At 31.4% G+C, this 24,378-nt stretch overlaps 3 protein-coding genes across 3 annotated transcripts; 1 reads left to right on the top strand and 2 right to left on the bottom strand.

Moving 5' to 3' along the window:
• Positions 1-144: 144 nt before the first annotated feature.
• Positions 145-2,107, top strand: LOC112711513 (putative F-box protein At1g32420). Its single transcript, XM_025764187.2, has 2 exons — positions 145-903; positions 1,252-2,107. Exons 1-2 carry the CDS (start codon positions 383-385, stop codon positions 1,922-1,924), a joined length of 1,194 nt encoding a protein of 397 aa, XP_025619972.1. The 5' UTR covers positions 145-382; the 3' UTR covers positions 1,925-2,107.
• A 1,644-nt stretch (positions 2,108-3,751) lies between these two features.
• Positions 3,752-5,040, bottom strand: LOC140174999 (uncharacterized). The gene is made up of 3 exons (XM_072201901.1): positions 5,003-5,040; positions 4,310-4,686; positions 3,752-4,217 (listed from the first exon to the last, which is right to left on the bottom strand). The coding sequence occupies exons 2-3, from the start codon at positions 4,684-4,686 to the stop codon at positions 4,148-4,150; spliced, it is 447 nt and encodes a 148-aa protein (XP_072058002.1). The 5' UTR covers positions 5,003-5,040; the 3' UTR covers positions 3,752-4,147.
• A 14,386-nt stretch (positions 5,041-19,426) lies between these two features.
• On the bottom strand, positions 19,427-23,691 carry LOC112711510 (uncharacterized). Its single transcript, XM_029289049.1, has 3 exons — positions 23,629-23,691; positions 20,083-21,564; positions 19,427-19,432 (listed from the first exon to the last, which is right to left on the bottom strand). Exons 1-3 carry the CDS (start codon positions 23,689-23,691, stop codon positions 19,427-19,429), a joined length of 1,551 nt encoding a protein of 516 aa, XP_029144882.1.
• Between the last annotated feature and the right edge of the window lie 687 nt (positions 23,692-24,378).

Genomic DNA, 24,378 nt, shown 5'->3' with positions numbered 1-24,378 from the left:
AAAAAAAACTAGAATATTATTATTTCATGTGAAAATATATACCTCTTTTACGATTTGTTGTTTTTGTACTCACTAATAAATAATTATTCGCACGAAGATATTTTTATTTGAATATAGTAAAGAAGATATTAACAATTAGTTCCTTGGTGTAATTTTAATTTTAACAATTTTGGATAATTTTTCTAAAATAAAGTTGTTGCCATTTTAATATTTCATTTTGAATTACATGCGTCAACTAACAAAGTTGAGATAGGAAATACGTGAGAGACTAATTTACGTTTCTTAACGAAGAGAGTAGAGGCTAGAGAGATTGGAAGAGAAAGTGATAAGCTGGAGAACTGAAATTAAAAAAAGTGGAAAATAATAATCTTCCGATTCCAATATGACGGAGGCGGAGCACATCCCGGAAGAAATAGTAGCCAACATCCTCCGCCGGCTGCCGCCCAAATCCCTAATCAGATGCACCGCCGTCTCTAAATCATGGCGGGATCTCATCTTAACACCTTCCTTCATCTCCCTTCACCTCCGCCACTCCCCTCCCCTCCTCCTCCTCCAACTCTGCAATGAGCGCTCCCACCCCAGCCCCTCTCCCTGCGCCGTCCGCTACTCCCTCCGCCACGACGATCCCTTCCTCTCCGACTCCGGCTCCACCCTCCTCCTCCCTCCTACCGCCCTCTACCGCGAATTCTCTGTCGTCGGACTCTGCCATGGCCTTGTCTGCATCACCGCCGGCCACCACTGCCACTCCCTTGTCATCTGCAACCCTTCTCTCCGCCGCTACGTCAGCCTCCCCCGACCCCGCCACTACCGTTCTCTCTACACTGCCACTGTTGCCTTCGCCTTTGATCCTCTCCATCAAGATTACAAGGTTGTCAGGCTCTCATGCATGGTCGACGATGAAAGGTGTCGAATCAAAAACAACTTTTTAACTTTTAATCTTTCTATGGATTCTAGTTTACTTCGTACTATAATTATTTTTTGAATTACATTTATTGATTATCAAAATAAAATACAAGTGGGTAGAAATTAATCCCTAATTTTATTGTTTGGATTATGGTAGTTAAAAGGATAGATGCTATTAGACGACTGTACAAAACATTTTACCGTGTTCAGTGCATCAAAATTAAACTCAACTTATTAGATACTAATCCTTAGTGATCATAATTTACGTTTTCCATCGATAGATATCATTTGTTGATGAAACATTATGCATCAAAATATTCAAATGCTGTTATCCTTGCTTTGATGAAGGTATGGTTTCAGTGCACCCACTGTTGAGGTTTACTCTCTTGCAACTGGGTTTTGGAGAACTTTGAGTGGTTCTACTCCTGTTTGTAGTTTAGCTTGTGTGGGTAAGGATGCTCCGCATGGTTTTGTCAACAAGATTGTGCATTGGGGTGCACAACGCCGGGAGGGTGATTACGGATGGTACCATTTTGTGCTGTCGTTTGACTTTGTTCATGAGGTGTTTGGTGAGGTGTTGCTTCCGGAGAGCTTGGCTTATGCGCCCGAGGACAGTGTCACAGTCATTGGGGGTAGGGAGGAGCTTAGTGTGTTCTCCGTTGGTGGGGGATTTCCCTCCTGCTGTGAAATTTGGGTGATGAAGGAGTATGGTGTTGTGGAGTCTTGGAACAAGGTCTTTAGTTTCACGTTGAGGGGGTTTAGTTTGGAGGTGCCGGCATGGGGGATATCGGTGGCTAATGTGACTAGTCCACCAGTGGCATTGTGCATCAGGAAGAGTGGAGAGGTGTTGCTGCTTATGGATGAGACAGGAAAGGGAAACCTGTACTCGCTGGATATCGAGAGGAAAAGATTTACAGAGCTCGGAATTGGAGGGGAGGGATACACATGGTATCTATATTCTGGTTATTATGCAGAAAGCTTGGTTTTGCTGAACAATGTAAGTGGTTTGGTGTCTTACTGAAGTGGTAATTATTCCTTTATACTTCTGCAACACATGCAGTAGGATACTAAATTTCGTATATTTATTATCTGTTGTACATTTTGTCAGAATGATAGTTGTTAGTTGTATAGGTAATGTAAACAAGGTGGTGTATCTGTCTATTTGTTGCATGTAATAATATTGTTCACTAGTAGAAAGCTCCAAGTAGTTATCTCCTATTAGAGTAGATATGTTATGCTTGCTTTAAATTTGGGTAAAAAAGAATTGGAGCTTGTATGGTGCTAAAACTTTATCCACTATTTTGGGATGTAACCTCAACTTGATTCATATTGCTGTGGAATGTTGGCTTCCTTAGAAAATGGGGGACAGAAGCAAAAGAAAACTTTTAAGTTTTAACCTCACAAGTCACAGGCGTGCTGCAGACCACAGCAAGAGAGTTGCACTTTCGGCTTCAAATTTCAGTATCCGAGTAAAAAACCATACTCAATGGAGGGAACAAGGATTTTTGTTTTGGTGGGAGTAGTCTTTTTCTACTCTTGGGAAATTACTGAATTGGTCATGGGTTTAATGGCCCAATTGAATAGAGACCGAATCCAAGTCCAAGAACAGAAGATGTATTTATTTGGGTAAACTTTATTTTTTTTTTCCCCTTTCTATGGTGAAGTATTTGAAAAATAAAAAATATTTAAAATTTAATTTGATTTAATTTTGCCTTTTAATTTACAAATTCTTTTTATTATTAATTGTGGCATTAAAAACTTAGTTAATTTTTTTCTTTTTGTTTTACGATTTTATATTTTTATCTATTATTTGGTCATCATCAACACCATCCCACCATTGTCTCTATTGTCAATTGAGTTAAACACCAAAGTGGTCCCTGAGATTCATAAAATGCACCGATTTAGTCCCTGAGTTCCCAATTGCACAAATTTAGTCCTCCAGATTGAAAAAAATGCATCAAGTTGGTCCCCCGCATATTTTCCGGCCAGATTCCTTACCGCCGGGAGTGACGTGGCGAATGAGTGCCACGCTGGAGTGTCCAACGGTTGGATGATGTGGCAAATGAAACTTGATGCACCAATGTTGTCCCTGATTCCTTTTTTAAACCCTAACTCTGAATTGGCACAGCACATCTTTGTCTTCTTCTCTTCTTCGTCTTCTTCTTCTTCCTCTTCTTATTCTTCTTCTTCTTCTTCTTTTTCCTTGTTCATTCTCGTACCCATTGCTTTGCTGGTTGGAGGATGGTTGGACGTGCAGATGAAGGAGAGGGAAGTTCTTTGCGATCATGCACAAGGAGGCCAAGTCAGAGTAGAGGCACGCGAGTACCAGAGCGGTGTGGGTGTGGGAAACGTCCTGTGCTCCGATGGTCTGGAACGGAAACCCACCTAAATAAGCCCTTCTTTGGATGCCCGAATTACAATACGAGTGTTTCATGAAGATTTGTTGCTGACTAATTTGATGGTAACAGTTAAATTTCATGTTCACAGAGTAGTGGAAGAAAATGGTGTGGCTTCTTTCGATGGGCAGACATTGGAGAAGATGATAAAGGAAATTTGGAAGACACTGCTGCATACAACAATAAAGAAGTGAGCGTTAGTCTTGCTTTGAGGATTGGCAATTTGGAGGCTGAGTTAAGGACCCAGAAATATATGATACAAATGTTAGGATTGTTGTTTTTTTCTATGTTGTTGTTTTAGGTGTGATGTTAAAAATGGAAGAACTTGTTTCACTTGTGATGAGAAAAGTGTAAGAACTGTGTTTGGAAGCATCTGTTAATGAATGTATGGGAAATGTTTAATTTATTGGTGTGTTATTTGTAGATAGATTTTACAAAAATAGAAACCAAACTGAATGAACATAAAATGTAAATTGATAATAGTAGTTTTGTAGATTATAAACAAGACATTGTCAATGTAACATAGTTGCAGTTGTCCACATAAGGATAAACAGACTGAAACAAGCTACCTTCAAGCATAAACTCTGTTAAATTATCTACTACCAGAAAATCAAAATAAACCATACAGTCTACATAAGAGCCATTCCCTAAGAGAGGTAACAAAAAATCCAAAATATCAACCAATGCCCAAATCCCATATATGTTGTTAAAGCAGCTGCTACAACATCCTAATCAAGGGTTCTTCTTTCTTGGTGCCTTGAACTGAGGTGTTGGAACCATCTTCATGAACCTTTCCAATCTTGAAGCTGTGGCTGCAGTTGCTCCTTGCATGGGATCAACAGAAGAAGTTACTGGTTGTGGTGTGGTCTTCCGTTTAGTAGTTGGTAACTTAGGTGGCTTTGTTGCTGGTGGTGGTGCCTGCTTGAAGTGTAATAAGTTAAATGAGTTACTGTAAAAAGGGGAGTTAAATATAGGATTATGAACAACAAATCATTTGGGACATTTTATACCTCATCTTGTGTTCCACCATAGCTTGGTTGGGATAATTCAACCTCTTCAGCTTGCGGTCCAGACACTGGGGGTGGAATGTCAGCTGCCGATGTTGCCGGATTGGTACTGTTGGTTGCTTCAGGTGCAGGTGTACTCCCAGTGTACTCCCGATGTTGCAGGTGTACTCCAAGCTCCTCTCCGGAACCAGCCACCAACACTCAATTACCTTGTCATATCCCAACTCCTTGAAATAGTTCCTGATGAAGAAGACATCAAGTCTATTCTCATCTAAATCACCTAAGCAAGCTTTATTGTCAGGTGAGTAAACCAACTTTCCATCAGCATTCTTCTTAAACGTTCTACCATGATAGAACATTATATCCAGCAACTTCTCCATCTGTATTGGAAAAAAAAATATACAACATTTTTACTAAAATATAGAATCCACAATCAACAACAGATCATATGCCAAAATCCCTAACTAACAACTACTTCAGTCACCATGCCATTATAGAAATTTCATATTTTCGGTTTGAAAACAGAGCATTCCGATTACCCCTACCCGCACCACCCAATGCGAAAACCCTATCCACTAACATAGCATCCATGGTTTCCCATCAATCTACACCAAATTCCCGAGTAAAATCCATAATGTACGATACCTTACCATTACGTAGAACAGAAAAATACTATGTAATATTCTGCATGCCTACCTGTGTCACAGGAGATTTCAGGCAGAATCTTTGCTCCTTCCTTCACCGATCTTCAGCCAACGATGAAGAGGTTCCACTGAACTCCAGATTGTTTCACTTCGAAAAGTCATGACAGGAGTCTAGAATGCCAGGGTTTGATGGTTTCAGTTCGCAGGAGATGAAGAAGACGAAGTGATCTTTGAATATTGGGGGAGGGGGTTTGAAAGTTTTGTAGATGCTGAGTTGAAACGGTGTCGTCTATTAGTGGATTTAGCGCCAAAACCCAATACGACGTCGTTTTCGTTCATCCAGCGTGGCACTCATTCGCCACGTCACTCCCGGCGGTAAGGAATCTGGCCGGAAAATATGCGGGAGACTAACTTGATGCATTTTTTTCAATCTGGAGGACTAAATTTATGCAATTAGAAACTCAGGAACTGAATCGGTGCATTTTATGAATCTCAGGGACCACTTTAGTGTTTAACTCATTGTCAATTACCATCACCCATGTTCCACTACCACTAGTTCACCATGTTGATGATGATGGCTGAGGGGTAGAGTAGGGGAAGGATTGTGGGGACGACGGTGATGATAATGGGAAGGATAGAAAGTATTGATAAGAGGTAAAACAATAATAAAAAAGATTATTAATCTTTGATTAACAAAAAAATTAACTATACAAAAAAATTGATATTTATTTTCAATTTTAGAAATAAAATTAAACAAGATTAAATGTTGAAAATAATTCTGTTTGTAAAAAGACCCAAAGTATTTGAGGCCCAAACGTACGCTACAGGTAAAAAAAGGCCAACTTGCGCCATTTCAGCCGACCTGGCCTAACAAGCTTAACAACTTAATGGTTCGATCAGGGTCCAATCTTGATTCAGTAGAGAAATCTCTAATTTGTGACTCAAGTGATGTAATTGTGTTGGTTCTCTTCTTTGGGTTTCTAAGCCCATTCTCTCTGTCAAAAAAATAAACGACAATCTTCAAGTATTTTAATTCAGTTTTTTATCCACACTTCACTAAAACACCTACTGACTTTAGTATCAGAGTTCCCTTCAGGTATTCCAACTGCAGTCCAAAGGTTTACGAAAGAGTAATTCCCTGATTAGTGAAGCACCACTCTTTGACTCATTTTCTTAGCTTAATGAAGCTGTGGACATGGGAAGCGAAGTATGCCATTTTTTGCGGTGACAATGATTCATGAGTCAGTCACATTCACGTTAGAAACTACTATATATACTACATACTACATACTATTGATCAAACCCTCTTATCATATTTGGTTTTGTAAATCTTTTAACTTAATCATTTGTGGCATCCTCAATTCCCTCATCATTAGATTCCTATGTCCTTGTGATGAATGATGAGGCATATATTGGAGATGGGCTTCTCACATATTAATCAAAGATGGACCCATCTTTTTAGGTTGATTCTGAGCCCGTCTCCCACGGCCCCTCTCACTCGCACCCTCCCCTCCTTTCTTTGTATGCACTCATTCACTTCATCATTCTTCACACCCACTCTTTAGGGGTTTAAACAAGAAACAAAGCAAATCAACTCACCTTCAACAAGTAGTCAACTCACTCATCCGTTTAAGTAAGTTTTGGAAGTTTGAATTCCACCTGCAACAACCCATTGTAAATTTGGTTATCTTTATAAAGTATAAATACTTCGTTGAATTACGGTGTCCGCGTGTCGAACACATTTCGAACACAATATTCATTGACACTCGTCCGACACGCATGTCTACTGTGTTCAACAGTATCTTAATAAAAATTAAAAATTATTCTCTGGACAAGTTTGAAAACTAAATATCATTACATGTCAGTGTATCCAACTTTATTCTTAAAATGTATTCTTAAAATAAATTTAAAAATAGTATATAATATTATTTGTTAAAATAAAAAATATTTTAAATACTTTATATAATTAAAATGAAATATTAAAATAATTAAAAAATTACTTTATGTTTTAATATTAATAAAATTAAAATATCATTACAATTTATTTAAAAAATTATTTTATATTTTATTTATATGCATATTTCTGCATGTTATTAAATTTTAAAATTTATGTATCGATATATTTTATGTCGTGTTTTGTGTTTATGTCAAAATCCGTGTATTATTGTATTTGGAAAAACAAATTTCTAACTATGTTTAACTCTATCAGTCACAATTTTATAAATATAAGTATAGAAGGTTAATGCACAAAATGATCTATGAAAGATCACGCAAAAGTTAATTTGATCTTTCGAAAAGATGACTCAATTTGATTTCTAAGGAATATTAATGTGAGTTAAATTAGTCATTTCAATTAATTTTTTCTTAAAATACGGTAGACATGTGAAATAAAATTTAAAGTAAATGTTATGGTGCCTATCATATTGTACTTAAGTTATTAAAAAAGATAAATAAATAATATTTAATAAATTTTGTATGATTTACTTTCTACTTTAAATATTTTATTTTTTATTTTAAAAAGTAAGTTAGGTAATTTAGACATTATAACAAAAATACTATAAAACTCACCAAAATTTAATATATTTTATAATTTTAACATGCCACCTGTCATGGCAGATAAAATTAAAACATATTTTAAAAATCAATATGATTTACCGAGTATCTTTTGACGAAAACGAAATGAATTCTCTTCATTTTTTTAACAATCGAAAAAATAAAGTATAATTTTTAATATTTTAATATATTTTTATATTTTTTTAGTCCTATTTATAAAATTAATAATAAAAAATTACACTCTTTTAATTATTAAAAAAAAATTCAGAAAATTTATTCTCCTTTTGATGATCCAATTAAAACATCAAATCATTTTATTACTAAATTGACTTAGGCATAATTTTTTAAGGACTCCTAAATGTATAATAATTAGATGATATATTACTTAGTATGTCAAATTAAGTAAAATAAGAGGGTATTTGATATGAAATTATGGAGCAATATACGTTAAAATTATTGATAAAATTTTAGATTAAATTATTTCGCCTGCAACATTGTTTAGCTTGACTAAAGTATTATATTGTACTCATAATTTATATTTCTAAACTAAATGGGGTTATTAACTTACAAATGTTAATCTTCCATTTGTGTGTTTAGTCCCAATTAAATAATTAAGATCACCATTCAAAATCAATGATATAAAACATGTTAGCAGACTATTAGTTTTTCTATATATTGTTTCCTTATTTATCCAAAAACAAACATGATCACATTATTTCTGAACCAGTACGGCATGTTGATTTAGGAATTAGACAAATGCGTGTTGAATGGTGCGATATACTCGGCCAAGAAACATTTTCTTTCAAATAATCAATTTTTGTTTGTTTGTGTTTATTTATTGGGCTCAAATAATCAATTTAATCACGAGAGAAAAAACACCTATTGCAATAATAAGAGGCCATTATTTTTTATCTAGTTTGATAGATAAAGTATTAATTCATCGCGGATCTAAATTTTATTTAAAAGTTTGTTATTGGCCAATAAATTATTGTATACATAATATGAGATTTAAACTCCTAACACTTACTTAAACGGACGAATAAGCTGAACACTCGACCAACCCAAATTATTCATAAGAAACCATTATTATTACATGGATAATGACTATAGATATCAAATCAATTTTTTCTTTTGGGTGAATAATTTGTGTGGTAGCAACATCACCGATGTAATTTATTCTTTCATATAGCTAGGAAACAAAATAGTATGATGATGATTTAGCTAGGTTCATCATATATCATCTTCATTGGCCAGCTTTATTGCCCATATATGTCTGCCGAACTATAAATTAAATTAATTAAAGGCATATATAAATGCAAATTCAAAATTATTTCAAATAATATTTACACATGCTGTTTTTTGTAGTTGTTGGAATAATATACAGCTGGAGAAGAAGCCATATGGTGTATTCATGAGTAGTCTTAAATTCCTACATAAGATAATAATCATTTTACTGTTGTCAAACAATGTTTTTGTTGTCTTAAAGCTTTTTGAAGTGAAACAATTTTGAATCTCCAAGTTAGATTATATTTGAAGGCTTCCTTTATTGTCACATCTCACATGCATCAACACTACTTGGCTAATCTTCTCACTTCTCACTTCATTTGTGTCATCATGCTTATCTTCTTTCAGTTGCTTCTTTAGCCGTATACAGTTTTTTTCATCCTAAAAAGGAAAATAAGATAGGGGAGAAAAATTAAATGAGAGAAATTCTTTGATTTGATGAGAAGGAAGGTCCAACAAAATATACTTGCAAGTGGATTAAATTTATATATGTCACAAAATAAATATCTAATTGTTTTTAAAATTAAATAATAGAATTTATATATGATAAAAATTATAAATTCAATAATAATTTTTTATTTTATAAATTTACCAATTTTTTTATTTTAAAAATTAAAAATTCAATTCAGTTTCTGTCCACTCTTGTGAAGGACAACGTGATTCTTTATAAAAAGAAGGACACTTTGAACCTTTAATTTTTTTTTTATTTTAGTACAATATTAACCTTTTGTAAAAGAATTGTTAAATAGTAATGGTATTGATTTTGTGGGAGGTTTTAAACTCTTAAATTTTTTTTCAATAATAGAACCAATTATTATCACCACCATTACTATTATCGACATCTCATCCATCTTCGTCATTATAATTTCTATTTTAATTATATTTCTATTGTGCAATCATATTTTATTATTATCAATATTTTTTCTATTATCATTAATACTAATACTAATATTATCAATATCACCATTTATGACCATTCTCTTCTCTCATTTCTTGTTCGACATTATTTTTTTATTTCGAAAGATTTTTATATTGTAATTATTATTTTTTTTTGCGACACCACTTCTAACCATAGTTGCTTTCTCCACTTAAATAATACATACAGATAAATTTTTTTTTTAAAAATAAACTTATTAATAATTTATAATAATTTAAAATCTCCCATATTACAAATAAAAATTTCTACAAAATTAATTTATATTATTATTTTTGACTAATTTTTTAATAAATAATTCGTATTGTCCTAAAATAAAATAATTAGAGGTCGAAATTTTCTTTTTATAACGGACACGTTATCTTTGCTAAAAATTGATATAGTCCAACTTACATTTTTGCTCCACTTTAAAAAATCTTTTTTCCTATACTATTATTATATATTTTGTTGCGCTTTTATATATATCAATGATGGTTAACCACCTTTGCTAATCAACATTTAAAATTTAATCTTATTAGGCATAAATCCTTTATATTTTATAATAAATACTATTTTAATATTAATATTTTTTTAAAAATTAATATATATTTTCTTTGTATTGTTAATTTAAAAATAATCTAAATATATAATTAATTAAGGATAAAGTATATTTTTTATTCTTAAAATTTGTTAAAAATTTTAGAAATATCCCTAAGTTTTGTTTTGTTTCAATTTTATTCCAAAATTTTTTTATTTGCATCAAGTATATTTCTGATAATTAAATTTTCAAAAAATTTTAGAATTAATCTACCAATAATGCATAACAACTATATCTGATTTACTTATATTAATGGTTGTTCTTGTAAAATTATTGTTGAATTAATCTTAAATTTTTTAAAAGATTAGTTGTCAGGAGTATATTTGATACAAATTAAAAATTTGAAATAAAATTAAAATAAAATAAAACTTAAAAAATATTTTTAATTTTTAACAAATTTTAAAAACAAAAAATATATTTTACCTATTAATTAATAATAACTATAGTTTTATATACGGATGTCAAGAAATTTTTGGAACATAATAATATTATTGTTTCAAATTCTAAAATAAATAAAAAAGAAACTTAATTAACAACACAGTATATGTAGATAACAATGACATAAATAAGTTCACAGTATATGGGTTAGACTTCAAAACTTAAATTAAGAAGGAAAGAAAAAATAAAAAAACAACATATCTCTTCCTTATCACTGACATATCTGTTAGATTTCTATCAAGTTTCATCCATAAAACCGCGTGAATTCTGACCCAACTTTGAAGAAGAGATTGAAGTATCATTTTCAAAACATTTTCTTTATATCCCTACAATTATCTATGACGATTTATGTCTTATTTAATTAATTATTGAATATATATATATATATGTAATCATCAGCAACACAACTACTACGACATACTGTCCAATATTTTTTTAATGTTTTAGGTTTAATTATTAGCTACATGATGCATGGTTTGATGCAACTGTAATAGTTGTACTCATTCCTATAATTTCCTTCAACTACTACTGTATGTCATGCATTTTTTATTTAATTGTTATCTATACATCAACAACTCCATTACTTAGGTTTAATATGTTTCACTATTGTTATTATTGACATGTACATCAACTGCAACTATCTAATAGAATTAATTACTTTAATTATGGAAGGGGTTTCATTTATATATAATAACTATCTTAAATTAATCTTCATAAGTCTCTGCAATTAATTAGGAAGCTCCTTCCCAAAATTAAAGTCATCATCAGACATGTACCAATTTCAATAAGAGTTTAATTTTGATGCACTAATAGTAAAAAACGTTTTACATAATTATACAATTATATTCGTTTCTTTTATGAATATTCACGTAATCAATGTGAAAAATAGTTACTTTTATTGATATGATGTTATATAATTAAATACACATATAAAACTACTTTTCATCCACAGTACATTAAAATTAAATTTTTACAATAATATAAGGTGTATAATAATAATGTCCATTCAATAAATTTCAGAATTGATATGGTTCTGAGTCTTAATAATTTCCCTCAACTATATACTGATTTCATTTTTAATGGTGAAATATTGAGTGTTCTTTATACCATCTTGAACTAAGATCATAACACAACAATAATAAGTGTGTAATTTTTGTCCCTAGCTACCTATATCTTCAATTAAATCAGATCAGTAGTTAGGAAGATTTTATCACAAAAGTCATTCAAATGTGTATAATATTTATAAAGATCTCTTTCAATACACAACTGACTCAAATCTGTGACATGATGAGCAATGAGATGTTTGGATAAGTTCAATTTTCTATTCATGATGACCAAATGTTTTTTTTTTTTTTTTTGTGTGTGTGTGCTGAATATGTATCTTTTTTGAGGAATTATTGCATCAATCATATTGGATAGATTGAATAAGTTTTGATACATACACTATGTTACTATCAGAGACATAGCTATTTGTATGTATTTTCTGTCGGTTTAATTTTTTTCATAAATAATTTTATTATAAAATATTAAAATTTAGTATAAAACAAATAAAAATAAAAAGAAGGCGTATAAAAAAATTATGCAAATTTAAATCAAGATTTTTATACGAGAGAATATATTAAAAATATAATAATTTATGTATTTTCTTTTTATCAGATTAAATTAAAAAAAATAATTTATAAAAATCACTCCATTTTAATTCAATCTTATTCCGACTCAAAAAATAAGATTACTTCACACTTATTATAAACTCCATAGAAATAGTATATCCAAAGACCCAAATATAATATCTACCTTCTTGGTATCTTTAGAAACAAGATCCTTATAGAATGAAATACAAACATATGCAGGGTTTTTGTTAGGAAAAAAAAGAAGAAGGTAAAAACAAAGAAATAAGTACACTTTTGTGATGTAGCTTAAAAGGTCAATAATTTTAACTTAAAAAAAAAAGATTTTTGAAAAGATATTATTAACTCACCTTCTTGAAACTTTTATCCATATCGATCTTTCAATTAAATTTTAGTTGTCGGAAAAAGCTTCAAAGAAAAAATTGGCTGTATATTATGATTGAAAAAGAAGCTAAGGATAAAGTGGTCCTACAAGGATGCATATATGAAGATAGCAATATTATTATTACATAAATGATTATTTTCCTTTGTTACTGTTATTGATGAGCCACCGTACTCATCATGAGTTGTGTGGAAATTAATGCATCTCATCCATGATGATGATAAGCTTCTAGATTCTGCCTTCTTCTCTGATCTTATGATCCTCTTTACAACAAAATGGTTAATCTTCCATGCATTGTACTTCTTATGTTACAATTTGTTATGGTCAGCTTTTGTTAATTGTCGATTTTTATTTTTCTCAAAATAGCATAATATAACTGATTTAATTTAGATTTTAGATGTGAGCACGTATTATTGGACTTAGGACATGATCATTTATATACACGATAAAATTAGATTATGGTATGCGATTTTTTGTAATTTGATAATTTTTATAGTTAAGATCTAACTAATATTAATATATATATTTTAATTATTCTCTCGATCTCTATAATTTTATCAAAATTTTAATTAAATTTATATATATATATATTTAATTAGATCTCTATATTATTTTCAATTTTGTAATTAGATTTTTTCTAGTTTAAAATATATTAAAGTTAACTGTTAAGTAAATATTTCTACACAAATTAAACGTATCTATAATTAAGAATCTAACTAAGTTTTTGACTACATATTTTTTTTTGAGAAATTTTCGTTAATTTAAACATTTTTAACATAAAAAATACCTAATTATAAAATTAAAAACAACGTAAAAACCTAATTAAAAAATATATAAAAACCTAATAAAAATTTTGATAAAATTATAAAGACAAAAAATAAAATTATATATATATATATATAATATAATATAATATAAACGTAGAATGGGTCACATTTTTATCTAATTTTCTTGACAATAATAAACTCATCACATGTGACCTCTAAAGAGATTATTATTAGATAGAATAAGTATTTTCGAGTACTAAATTTTTACATAAATATTATCTTTCGATTATTACTTAGTTCTATTAGAGATATAATCATATATATATTTTTTCTATCAATTTAAATTGAAAAAAAATGGTATCATGATAAGTTCATATGGTAATAAAAACTAATTATCTTCTTATTTGTTGGTATTTCAAATTCCTGAAATTAGATCTATAATATTTACATCCAATATAGGTATATTATTGAGGATTCCAAGTAAATTAAAGTTTGATCTGTTTGGGTTTAAATTATGGTTGTGGTTCGCAATTATGATATTGTGATCCTCACGTGTGAATTATAAACATCAATTTTATTAATACAATTATGTCATAATTAAATAACAATATTAACATAGTATACATTAGTCATTGTAATCAATATTGTTTAGTAAGCATTTTAAAATGAAATTGAAAAAATAGTATAAGATTTTAGTGTACATGCATCTCAAAAAGAAGTACACTAATATTTGGATTTTCGATGAGTGTATTTTTGATTTCAAAAGCAGTATCATATATCCAATTTTATTATGAATTATTAACACAGAAGAGGGATGAAAGGTGCAGGTGAATGTTGCAGACAAAAAATGCGCTTGTTATTTTTTATGTGGGAGAAAGAGAAGTGTATAACAAGAAGCTGTGAACAGAAGTGTGTTTCACATTGGTATGAGATGTACAAATTGGATGCACCGATTTGTTTGTTTTATTTTTTTTTTCAAACAAACAATCACAAATTGGACAGTCCGATTTGTGAATTCGAAAAAAAAAATTTTTAATGTTGAAATCGGACCGTCCAATTTTTATTTTAAAAAATAAAAAAAATAAAAAATACAAAACGGACCCTCCGATTTGTAGTTTATTTTTTTCTCCAAACAAATCGGACCCTCCGATTTGTAATTTATTTTTCTCTTCAAACAAATCGGATCGTCCGATTTGAATAAAACACCATATCAAAAAAAAAATACCCAATCTTCTAATAATAATGTATTACACATATATTTAAACAATATAAAAAAAATTAGCCCAAAAAATGATAGTAGCAGTAGTAGTTGCAAAAATGGCACTGTAATTCTATAAATAAAGCTTTGTTCTTTATGTACCTCAATATATGTCTTGAAAGGATACACATAATATGTATATATGTATATGTATATGGACGACAGCATCTACCTAACATTATTGGTCTGAAAATCATTCATATATGAAAAAAGTGGTGACAAAATGATGATATATATATCATATATACTACTATATATATATTTACTTTGTTATATATATACATTCCTAACTGCCAGTCAATATATGTAATAATACATGTGGAAAATCAGATGGATATATATATAGTGTCCCTTGGCACCATTAGAATTAGAAACAAACAATTTTTACGGCATGCATGCATTTGTCATCATCACTATTAAAGTTGTACTTTTTTATTATTATTTACCTATTTAATTTCTTGTATGTTAATGTTTGATTAACTATTTCATACATTTATTATAACATGTAGTCAAATTAAAACAGAAATATTTAGTAACAAAAAATTAGTTAAATATAATCGAAACTTATTTTATCTAACATTTATTAATTGTTGTTAAAATTAATAAATATTAAATAAAATAAATTTGAGTTATTTTTTTTGTCTTTCTAATATTATTGAATTAAACGCTTAATTGCTCTAGGAAGAATGAATTATATTTCATAATACCATGATCAAGTTAAATATTGATTTAACTTTTAAAATCATTATTACATAAGCCAAAATTAATTCTAATAATTAATTTCATTAAAAAAATTACAATTAAAAAGTATGTTATAATTTTATGTAAAATTTTGATTTTAACTATCTTACCTACAATAAAATAAAAAGAAGAAAAATGAATTTGAAAATGTGTTTGGGTCCATATTATTTGAGACACTATATATGATATAAAAGAGATGGAGTGGCATATATAGTTGGTTCTGACAAAATCTTATTCAAGGAATTGTAATACAATATATAGTGTCAACGAATAAGTTCATTGAAAAAACAAAAGCTAATGAGTAGTGACCAGTGATTATCACAATGCTGGACAAAAAGAAACTATTCATCAATAACATATATCATCACTTTCTACAGGCAGAAAATTAAGATTTTGGGAAAAAAATCATTACGAAATAATTCTATATTTATTTTTATTTCTGTTCCTAAGTAGATATCTGATTTTGAGGTATAATTCATCCTATTCTATATTTGAATTTGTCTATTTTTAAACAAAACGAAATATACGTCAGTTCTTCAAAAAATAGTAATGGTGTGCACCTATAAAGACATTCTCACGCTCAAATTAATAAAAATATAAAATAATAAAAATAATATTTAAAATGAATAAAGTACCTGTCACTTGTATTTATAAAATGAATTGGTTTGTAAGTAGTCGTTTGTTTTCTTCAGATTTGTTTGGGGTTTGTTTTTCTAATTGCTTGGTAACTGTTTTTGACTTTTCATGGATTGTTCCGTTGAAGAGAGAATCTTGCTACGTGTTTTATCTCATTTTCTATGGGTTCTGAGTTATAGGTATAATCGGTTTGGATAGTGGATCAATTTCATTAATAAAAATTATTTTAAAGTACAGGGTTAATATAGATTAAATGACATAATGAAAAAAATTATATTTTTTTGCAAAGTAGTTGAAACTGCTATCCGTAAAAAAAGACTGTAAATTTAGATTTTCACAAAAAAAAAAAACACACAAATTAGTCCTTAAAATTATTACTAAAAAATAGTATATTATTAATAGATTTTGTTGTTACTACCGACGAATATCATCCGTTGATAAAAACCTCATAAAAAATGTTATACTGATGAATTTTTCTTTTTATGTGGGTATGTTATTCCTTTACTTATAGATTTTTCTTTAGTAATTGGCTGTCAGATTTGGCCAAAATAATCAACTTTTTTTATGAATGTTATTTCATAAAGTTATTAATGGATTTTTCTTCGGTTGTGATCATCGATCAATGTTATTGATGAATTTTTTCAACAGTTAACTTATAAAATTGATCAAAATCATCAAAGTTTTCGATGGATTTTCCTTCAATAATAATTGTTCATTTTATCGACAAATTTTTTTTTTCGAAAATTGCTTACAAATAATTAGTTAAAATATTAAAGTTTATGATAAAATCTGTTATAATGCTACAAAATTTGAATCGGGGAATGAGAAAAGAGTGAAAGTGTGGAGTGAACTTGGAGAGATTCAAAAATGGAATTGTAATTATGGTTAATCTCATTTACTTGCAAATGATTAATTCTGTATTTGTAGATACTAAAAAAATTAAACTACACTAATTTAGCACTCTTTTAACTAACTTAATGCTATGAGTTGGTAGTCTCTAAAAAACTTCAGATTCTAACAAATTTACGTAACAAGTCTACTAATTTGAAAATACAACTAATTAGCTATATGAGCTGCATAGTCTTATCATCCAACAGCCTCCCTCAAGCTTGGAGTGCATATATCAACGAATCCAAGCTTGCGATAGAACGATGTAAATGGTCCTAGAGCTAAGCTCTTTGTGAGCACGTCCGCTATCTGCTCTTCAATGGGGATTGACAATAACTTTAGTGAACCATCTTGTACTCTATCTCTCACCGTATGATATCTCGATATGCTTCGTTCTTTCATGAAATACAGGGTTGGCGGCTATATGCATTGCAGACTGGTTGTCGCAATAAAGACTGATCGGTTTGCTTAGTGGGGTATGAAAGTCTTGAAGTATGTAGCTCAGCCACCTTCTCTCACATGTTGTCAAAGCCATAGCTCTATACTCCGCTTCCGTTGATGATCTAGCAACTGTAGGTTGCTTCCTACTTTTTCATGACACAAGAGATGAACCCAAAAAGAAACGAAATTCAGAGATAGATCTTCTTGTGTCTGGACATGTCCCCCAATCTGAATTTGAGTATCCTGTGAGTGACAAATCTGATGGGGCGGCAGAAAACTTTATTCCACTGGCTGGTGCACACTTTATATATCTTAAGATGTGCAGGGCTGCTCTGAAATGATCTGTTGTAGCGCAGTCCAAGTACTAGCTCAACTTGTTGACGGTGAATGAAATGTCTGGTCTTGTATTTGTGAGGTACAGCAGCCTCCCAACAAACCTGCGGTAAGAAGTCAAGTCAATTAATGCTGTGCCTGAAGATTTGGATAGTGGAGTTGTGTAGTTTATTAGCGTAGTCTCAGGCTTGACATTTGTCATTCTAAATTCATGGTGGAAATCAGTAGCATATTTTCGCTCATTCATGACAATTCCTTCTTTGCTCCGTGTGATTTCAAAACCCAAAAAGTACTTAAGTTTACCTATGTCTTTGATGTTGAATGCATCATCCAACACCTTTTTTATCCGATTGATTTCGTTCATATTATTTTCAGATAAAATCATATTATCCACGTACACAAGAATGCAAGTGAAGTCATCTCTGGTGCCTTTGGTAAAAAGGGATGTATCTACATTGGATTGAATGTACCCTGAAGCTTTGAGAACTAAGCATAATTTGTGGTTCCATTGACGACTAGCTTGTTTGAGCCCATAAAGAGATCTTTCAAGCTTACAAACATTGTTGGGGAGAGTTGATAAATCTGGAAAAACTTTCATATAAACTGTCTCAGGGAGATCATCATGTAAAAAGGTATTGTTGACATCAAATTGGTGGAGAAACCAACTTTAGACGCTGCAAGTGCCAACAAAACTTGAAGAGTAGACATTTTTACCACATGATTGAATGTGTCAAAGAAATCAAATCCAGGGATTTGAGTAAAGCTTTTTGTAACGAGCCTTGCTTTGTGTCTTTCCACTGTCCCATCTATTTTGAGTTTGGTTTTAAAAATCCATTTGCACCCCACTGCTCTCTTTCTTTTAGGTAAGGATGTAATAGTCCAAGTTTTATTTGCTTTAAGAGCATTGAGTTCTGATCTGATTGCCTCTTTCCAACAATCATGTTGAATTGCTTGTTCATAACTTTGAGGTTCAGTGATAGAATCAATAGCTAAAGAAAGAATTTTGTGTGTAGGTGAGAAATTATCATAGGACATGTATTGAGAGAGTGGATATCTTGCCTTGAAAGATGATTGAGATTTATTTTGAGTTGTGTAACACCCTACCACACAGAGCTATACGCTTAAGTCGTAAAATCGAGGTGGTGTGGTATTACGACCTCTAAAATAAAAATATATGTATAATAATTGGAAGAATATAATATAAATATAATATACGAAGAGCCTTGAAAAATAGGTAAAATGAAATCGCAAAAAAATTAAAAGCGCTACGCTCCGGGAAAATGTAACTTGCGTGCGAAAAAAACTAGAGCACACATATATATGTATATAAAAAGAGAGTAGAAGGTCAAAGGTACAACTTAAGCAAGCTCCTAGCTTAGCCTGCGAAACTAAGGCTGGCCGGAGAATATTTATGTACATACATATAGATATCCATAAGCCAAAATACATAAAAGTAACCCTAATTCTCCATAAACCTCTATGAGGTGTAACAGTAAAGTATATATACACAAGGAGAGTCTATACATATATAGATAACAAAGTAAAACAAAATGTAAACTCCCAAAAGCCCACTTCGATGCAGAGGACTCCAGACGCCTAGTGAGGTGCCTCTCGACCTACATCTGAAAACCACAAATATCCATAAGGAATGAGAATCAGAGGTTTTTAGTATGGTAGAGGTGCCGCATACATAAGATATAAGGTCCTCGGAAACAGTGGCGGAACCAGAAATTTCATAAGAGGGGGGCCAATTAAATATAAAATATAACAAAAAATTAACAAAATATGATTTGTAGCATATATATCAAAAAAGTAATTATATTATATAAAAGTCAATGTTCAACTACATACTTTAAGATTTTGATATTTTTAAACTTGCTCGACGATGCTTCATGGAACTAAAATCATCAATTATCATCTCTGAAGTGAATTTTGAAGCAATTTCCTTTTCAATATATACAATCATACAATCTGCTAAAAATTCATCTTCCATCTTGTTTCGAAGCCTTGTTTTAATAATCTTCATAGCTGAAAAGGCCCGTTCAGTTGTTGCTGTTGTCACAGGAAGAGTCAAAACAAGACGAATTAATCTATCAATTAAAGGATATATATTTGATTTTCCTGTCTCTGTCAATTTTTGACACAATTCAGCAAGAGTAGACAAATTCTGAAAATCTGGAGCTTTAACCACATCAAGTTCATAATGTTGTAACTCATAATCCAATTGAATCTTTTCTTGCTCAGAAAAATCTAAAGAATAGAAATTCTTTACAAGATTGCATATGTTGCAAACACTGAATAACTTGAAAGCATCTTTAGGATCTAGAGATGTACTCAGTATGAGGAGCTCGGTTGCTTGCTCACTAAATCTACTATTTAGCTCTTTCAATTGAAAATCTATCACGCTAGTAAAAATGTCAACACGATAGTGGTGTTCAACAGTGACAACATCCTTTTTACGACGAGACCGAATTATGTCACTAAAAGAAGCACCCATATCAGGTATCTGAATAGCATGATCATTGCAGAAAGAACTAACTTTCTCCAAAAGTGCTCCCCAACTACTATCTCTTAACTGTTGAATCAATGACTTTGTACTAGAAACCAGATGCATAGCATTCAAAATGTCTTGAGATTTTTGTTGCAATGCTTGACAAAGTTTATCAGTGATTCCCATGATTTCTTTCATCATATGCAAAATGAAAACAAAATCAAATGATAATAAAGATTTAAGAGCATAAGTAGCATCACCACGTTGAGAATATGTAGATCCATTAGTAGCCAAATCTTCCAGAACTGAAGTTGTTGCTCCAAACATACGTAAAAGGCTACAAATTGAGTTGAAGTGAGAGCTCCACCTGGTATCTCCTGATCTTTTTAATGTGCCAATTTGATTTGCTCCTCTTCCTGTTTCAATTTGATTAGTTGCAACTAAATGGGAAATTTCAGTTGCATAAGCAGATCGTAATTCATCATTGCGTTTGCAAGAAGAGCACACAACATTGATAATATTACTCAAACTTTGGAAAAAAGCATGAACATCAACAACTTCTTTAGCCGCAGCAACAAGAGCTAGCTGTAATTGATGAGCAAAGCAATGAACATAATATGCATAAGGACATTCTTGAATAATTAAAGCTTGTAACCCTTTCCACTCTCCACGCATATTACTAGCTCCGTCATACCCTTGACCTCGAACATTTTGAATGTTGAGATTGTGATGAGATAATGCAGAATAAATCTCTTGTTTTAGAGTAGCAGAAGTAGTATCTTTGACATGAACAACATCTATTAGCCTTTCTTTGACAAATCCATGCTTATCAACAAATCTAACAACAAGTGCCATTTGTTCTCTTCTAGATTCATCTCTAGCTTCATCAACAATCAAACAAAACTTTGCATTACCAATCTCATTGCGAATTTCATTTTGCACCTTTCTAGCAAAAACATGTAGAATTTCCTTTTGAATAGAAGGTGATGTGTATATTGCATTTTGAGGAGCATTATCGAAAACAACTGCATCCACTTCTTTATTGTAAGAAGCTAATAATTTTAACATTTCAAGAAAATTTCCTCGATTCTGAGACTCATGACTCTCGTCATGTCCCCTAAAAGCACAAGCTTGAAACGTTAACCATTTGACAGTATCAATAGAGGCTTTAAGACGCAATCTATTGCTTAAAACTTGTTGTGAGCTTTGCTTAGCCAATACTTTGTCAATGTGACATAATTGATTAAGCAAATCTTTACAAGACTTAACAGCAATATTATGAGGAGAATTAAGAGATTTACCCACATGAGATAAAAATGCACAATCCTTTCCATTATTCACTTTTTTCCAATTGCAAAATCCTCCTTATGTGAATGGACTTGATTTTCTAGAAAATAAATAGCATGGAAGACAAAATGCAGCATCCACTTCTGGCGAATATTCTAGCCAAGAAAAACTCTTAAACCAATGAGCTTTGAAACGACGAGGATGACTTTCTAGACCAGAAAGAGGGTACTCATCCATAATAAATTGATATGGTCCAAACTTTATGTATGCTCTACGGATTTCATCTTGTTGATTGATAGGATAATTCCAAATTTGCGGACGCTTTCCGGGATCACGCATCAATGTATCAATATTAACTTGATCTATTTCAGTCCTTGCTATTTTGGAAGCAGGGGGTTGAATATCTTGCTCAACAAGTTGTGTCACAGGTTGTTCAATAATATTTTGAACATTACTCAAAGAATCTGAAGCTGAATTTTGTTCATCATATATTCTCTCTTTTCTCTTGAAAAATGAGTGAATTGTTTTCATCTTTGACATTTTTAACTTAACTTGAACTATCTAACAAAAAAAAAACAAAAATAATTGCATATATATTATTTTCTTAAAAAAAATATTAAACCTATTGAGCAATAACAAATAATTTTAGAAACACAAATATATAATAACCAAAAATAAAGTTATTGATTTACCTGATTATTTTTTGTTCCAAGTCTCACAAAAAAATAATTCTATTGAGTTTTGTCCTCACTTCAATCTTTGAACACTGTCCATTATAAAAAAAAATAAATTAATTATTTTAAATAAATAATGTAAATAATACTTGACATTGTCATTAACTTAAAAAAAATTGAAATATACCTCTTTGAATCTTTGTTGTGCATTCAATGGTTAATATTTTGTTGTTCACTTCTCTTCAATGGTTTTTCTTCGTATGTCTTGTTTTGGTATGGAAAGAAAATTAGAATGAGAAGAGTAGAAGACCAAAAGTTTGGGAATCACTAAAAGAGAGAGAAAAGTGGCGCTATGCCTATGATAGTTTGAAACAAATATTTGAAAAATGTACTAGGGTTACTTTAATTAATAGTATGGGCTTGGGCTAGTATAATAGAACCATTTTTATTAATTATTAGAATGGGCTATTTGTTAACAAGAGCAACAATAATTCAAATATCTAATACATAATGCAGTTTTTAGTTTTTTTAATTTATAAAATTTTGTAAGTTATATTTTTTTTAATATTATATATAAAAAAATTTAATATTATTAATTATTACTATTTACTATTTTTTTTAAAAAAAATTGGGGGGGACCATGGCCACCTTAGGTCCCCCCGTGGATCCGCCACTGCTCGGAAAGCCAGAGGCAATCCTAGAACTCTGACATTCAAATTATAAAACTTAAAGATTTAAAACTGAACCATAAACAGGGTGGTCCTCTAAGGCTTCCTAAACTTAACCAAAACTCTAATTAAAACCCTCAAATCTCCATCTTTCCTCCAATCCTCTAACACCGATGGAAACACACAGACAAGCAAACAAACAATGGCAAACACAATTAGAATACGCGTAATGCAAATAGCACGTATAACAGTTAAGCATATTAAATTCACATAGGCATTCCCAATTAAAGCATAAGCGGGAAATTCAAACATATGCATATGATGTATGTCTATCCTCCTGGCCGTGAGCTCATGTGTCAGTTAACTGCCAGAATCCGACACACCCGGTAATTAACCCAGATACCGTCTCTCGACTGCGCATCTCCAGGAGGCATAAAATTGGGGAATTAGTGCCCTACCACCTTCTCCTGGAGGCATACACCAGGAAAAAAATTGGGTGATTAGTGTCCTACCACCTTTTCCTAATGAGGTCGTGCCATATTGATCGAAGGATTAGTGCCCTGCTACCTTGCAGACAGAGAGAAAAAAGAATGTGAGGGAATATGTCGGGGGATTAGTGTCCTACCACCTTCCTCACATCCCACAAAACACAATCACAAGAAATGCGGGGGAAAAGAATCGAGGGATTAGCGCCCTACCGCCTTCCCCACATCCAACACATCCATACCATCATCATGCTCATTCATTCTCAAATTCGTCATTATTACCTCTTTACATTTGTTCATAATCATTACACAATCATTCAGTATAGCCATGGCATCACACATATACTTCATACCTTTGTATTTTTGTATATAATTCATCATTTTAAATCTTACTTCACCCCAAGTTACCACCTTTTCCTAACTTCATCTTAATATTAGACATACCACTAAGATCTAGGGGCTAAAAGAGTAAAAATAGAGGTTTAGAAGATCGAAATAAGGTTTGAAAACAAAAATTTATTTTTGCTGAAAATTGGGTCGTCTCGTACGCCATCACCTTGCTCGCGTACGCAAGGGCTCATTTTACCATGCTCGCATATGCAGGATGCCAGACCCGGAAGGGTTGGTCGTGTTGCGTGCAGGTGGTCGCGTATGCAACCCCTCAAAAACCACTGCTCGCGTACGTCAGCACGCTGCTCGCGTACGCAAGATGCCAAACTCGTAAGGGTTGGTCGCGTCGCATGCAGTGGTCACGTACGCAAGATCTGCAGATTGGTAAAAATGCTGAATGTTGCAGAAATTTCAGTTTTGCACTCCAAACTTCTGACGCGCATAAATTTTTCATTTTAGAACATTTTTCATTCGTTCTTCAAACGCATAAACTTCACAAACCCAATTTTCTTATGAAACAAGTTTGAAACAATTTGAGGGTCCGAAAGCTGAGTTATGTCTTGCCAAAGTTCG

This window comes from Arachis hypogaea, chromosome 9 (genome assembly GCF_003086295.3).
Source record: "Arachis hypogaea cultivar Tifrunner chromosome 9, arahy.Tifrunner.gnm2.J5K5, whole genome shotgun sequence".
Taxonomy (NCBI): Eukaryota; Viridiplantae; Streptophyta; class Magnoliopsida; order Fabales; family Fabaceae; genus Arachis; species Arachis hypogaea.
The sequence above is the reverse complement of the archived record's forward strand: the minus strand, read 5'-3'. Positions and strand labels throughout refer to the sequence as shown.

Bases quoted from the DNA above. Each gene is read 5' to 3' on its own strand.
- LOC112711513 (XM_025764187.2), top strand. From the start codon at position 383: ATGACGGAGGCGGAGCACATCCCGGAAGAAATAGTAGCCAACATCCTC. The intron at 904-1,251 runs GTGTCGAATCAA...GCTTTGATGAAG, and splicing joins TGCATGGTCGACGATGAAAG to GTATGGTTTCAGTGCACCCA.
- LOC140174999 (XM_072201901.1), bottom strand. From the start codon at position 4,686: ATGGAGAAGTTGCTGGATATAATGTTCTATCATGGTAGAACGTTTAAG. The intron at 4,218-4,309 runs GTATAAAATGTC...CACTTCAAGCAG, and splicing joins ATGGTGGAACACAAGATGAG to GCACCACCACCAGCAACAAA.
- LOC112711510 (XM_029289049.1), bottom strand. From the start codon at position 23,691: ATGACGAATTTGAGAATGAATGAGCATGATGATGGTATGGATGTGTTG. The intron at 21,565-23,628 runs GTAGGGCGCTAA...ATTGCTGTTAAG, and splicing joins TGTTGGATGTGGGGAAGGCG to TCTTGTAAAGATTTGCTTAA.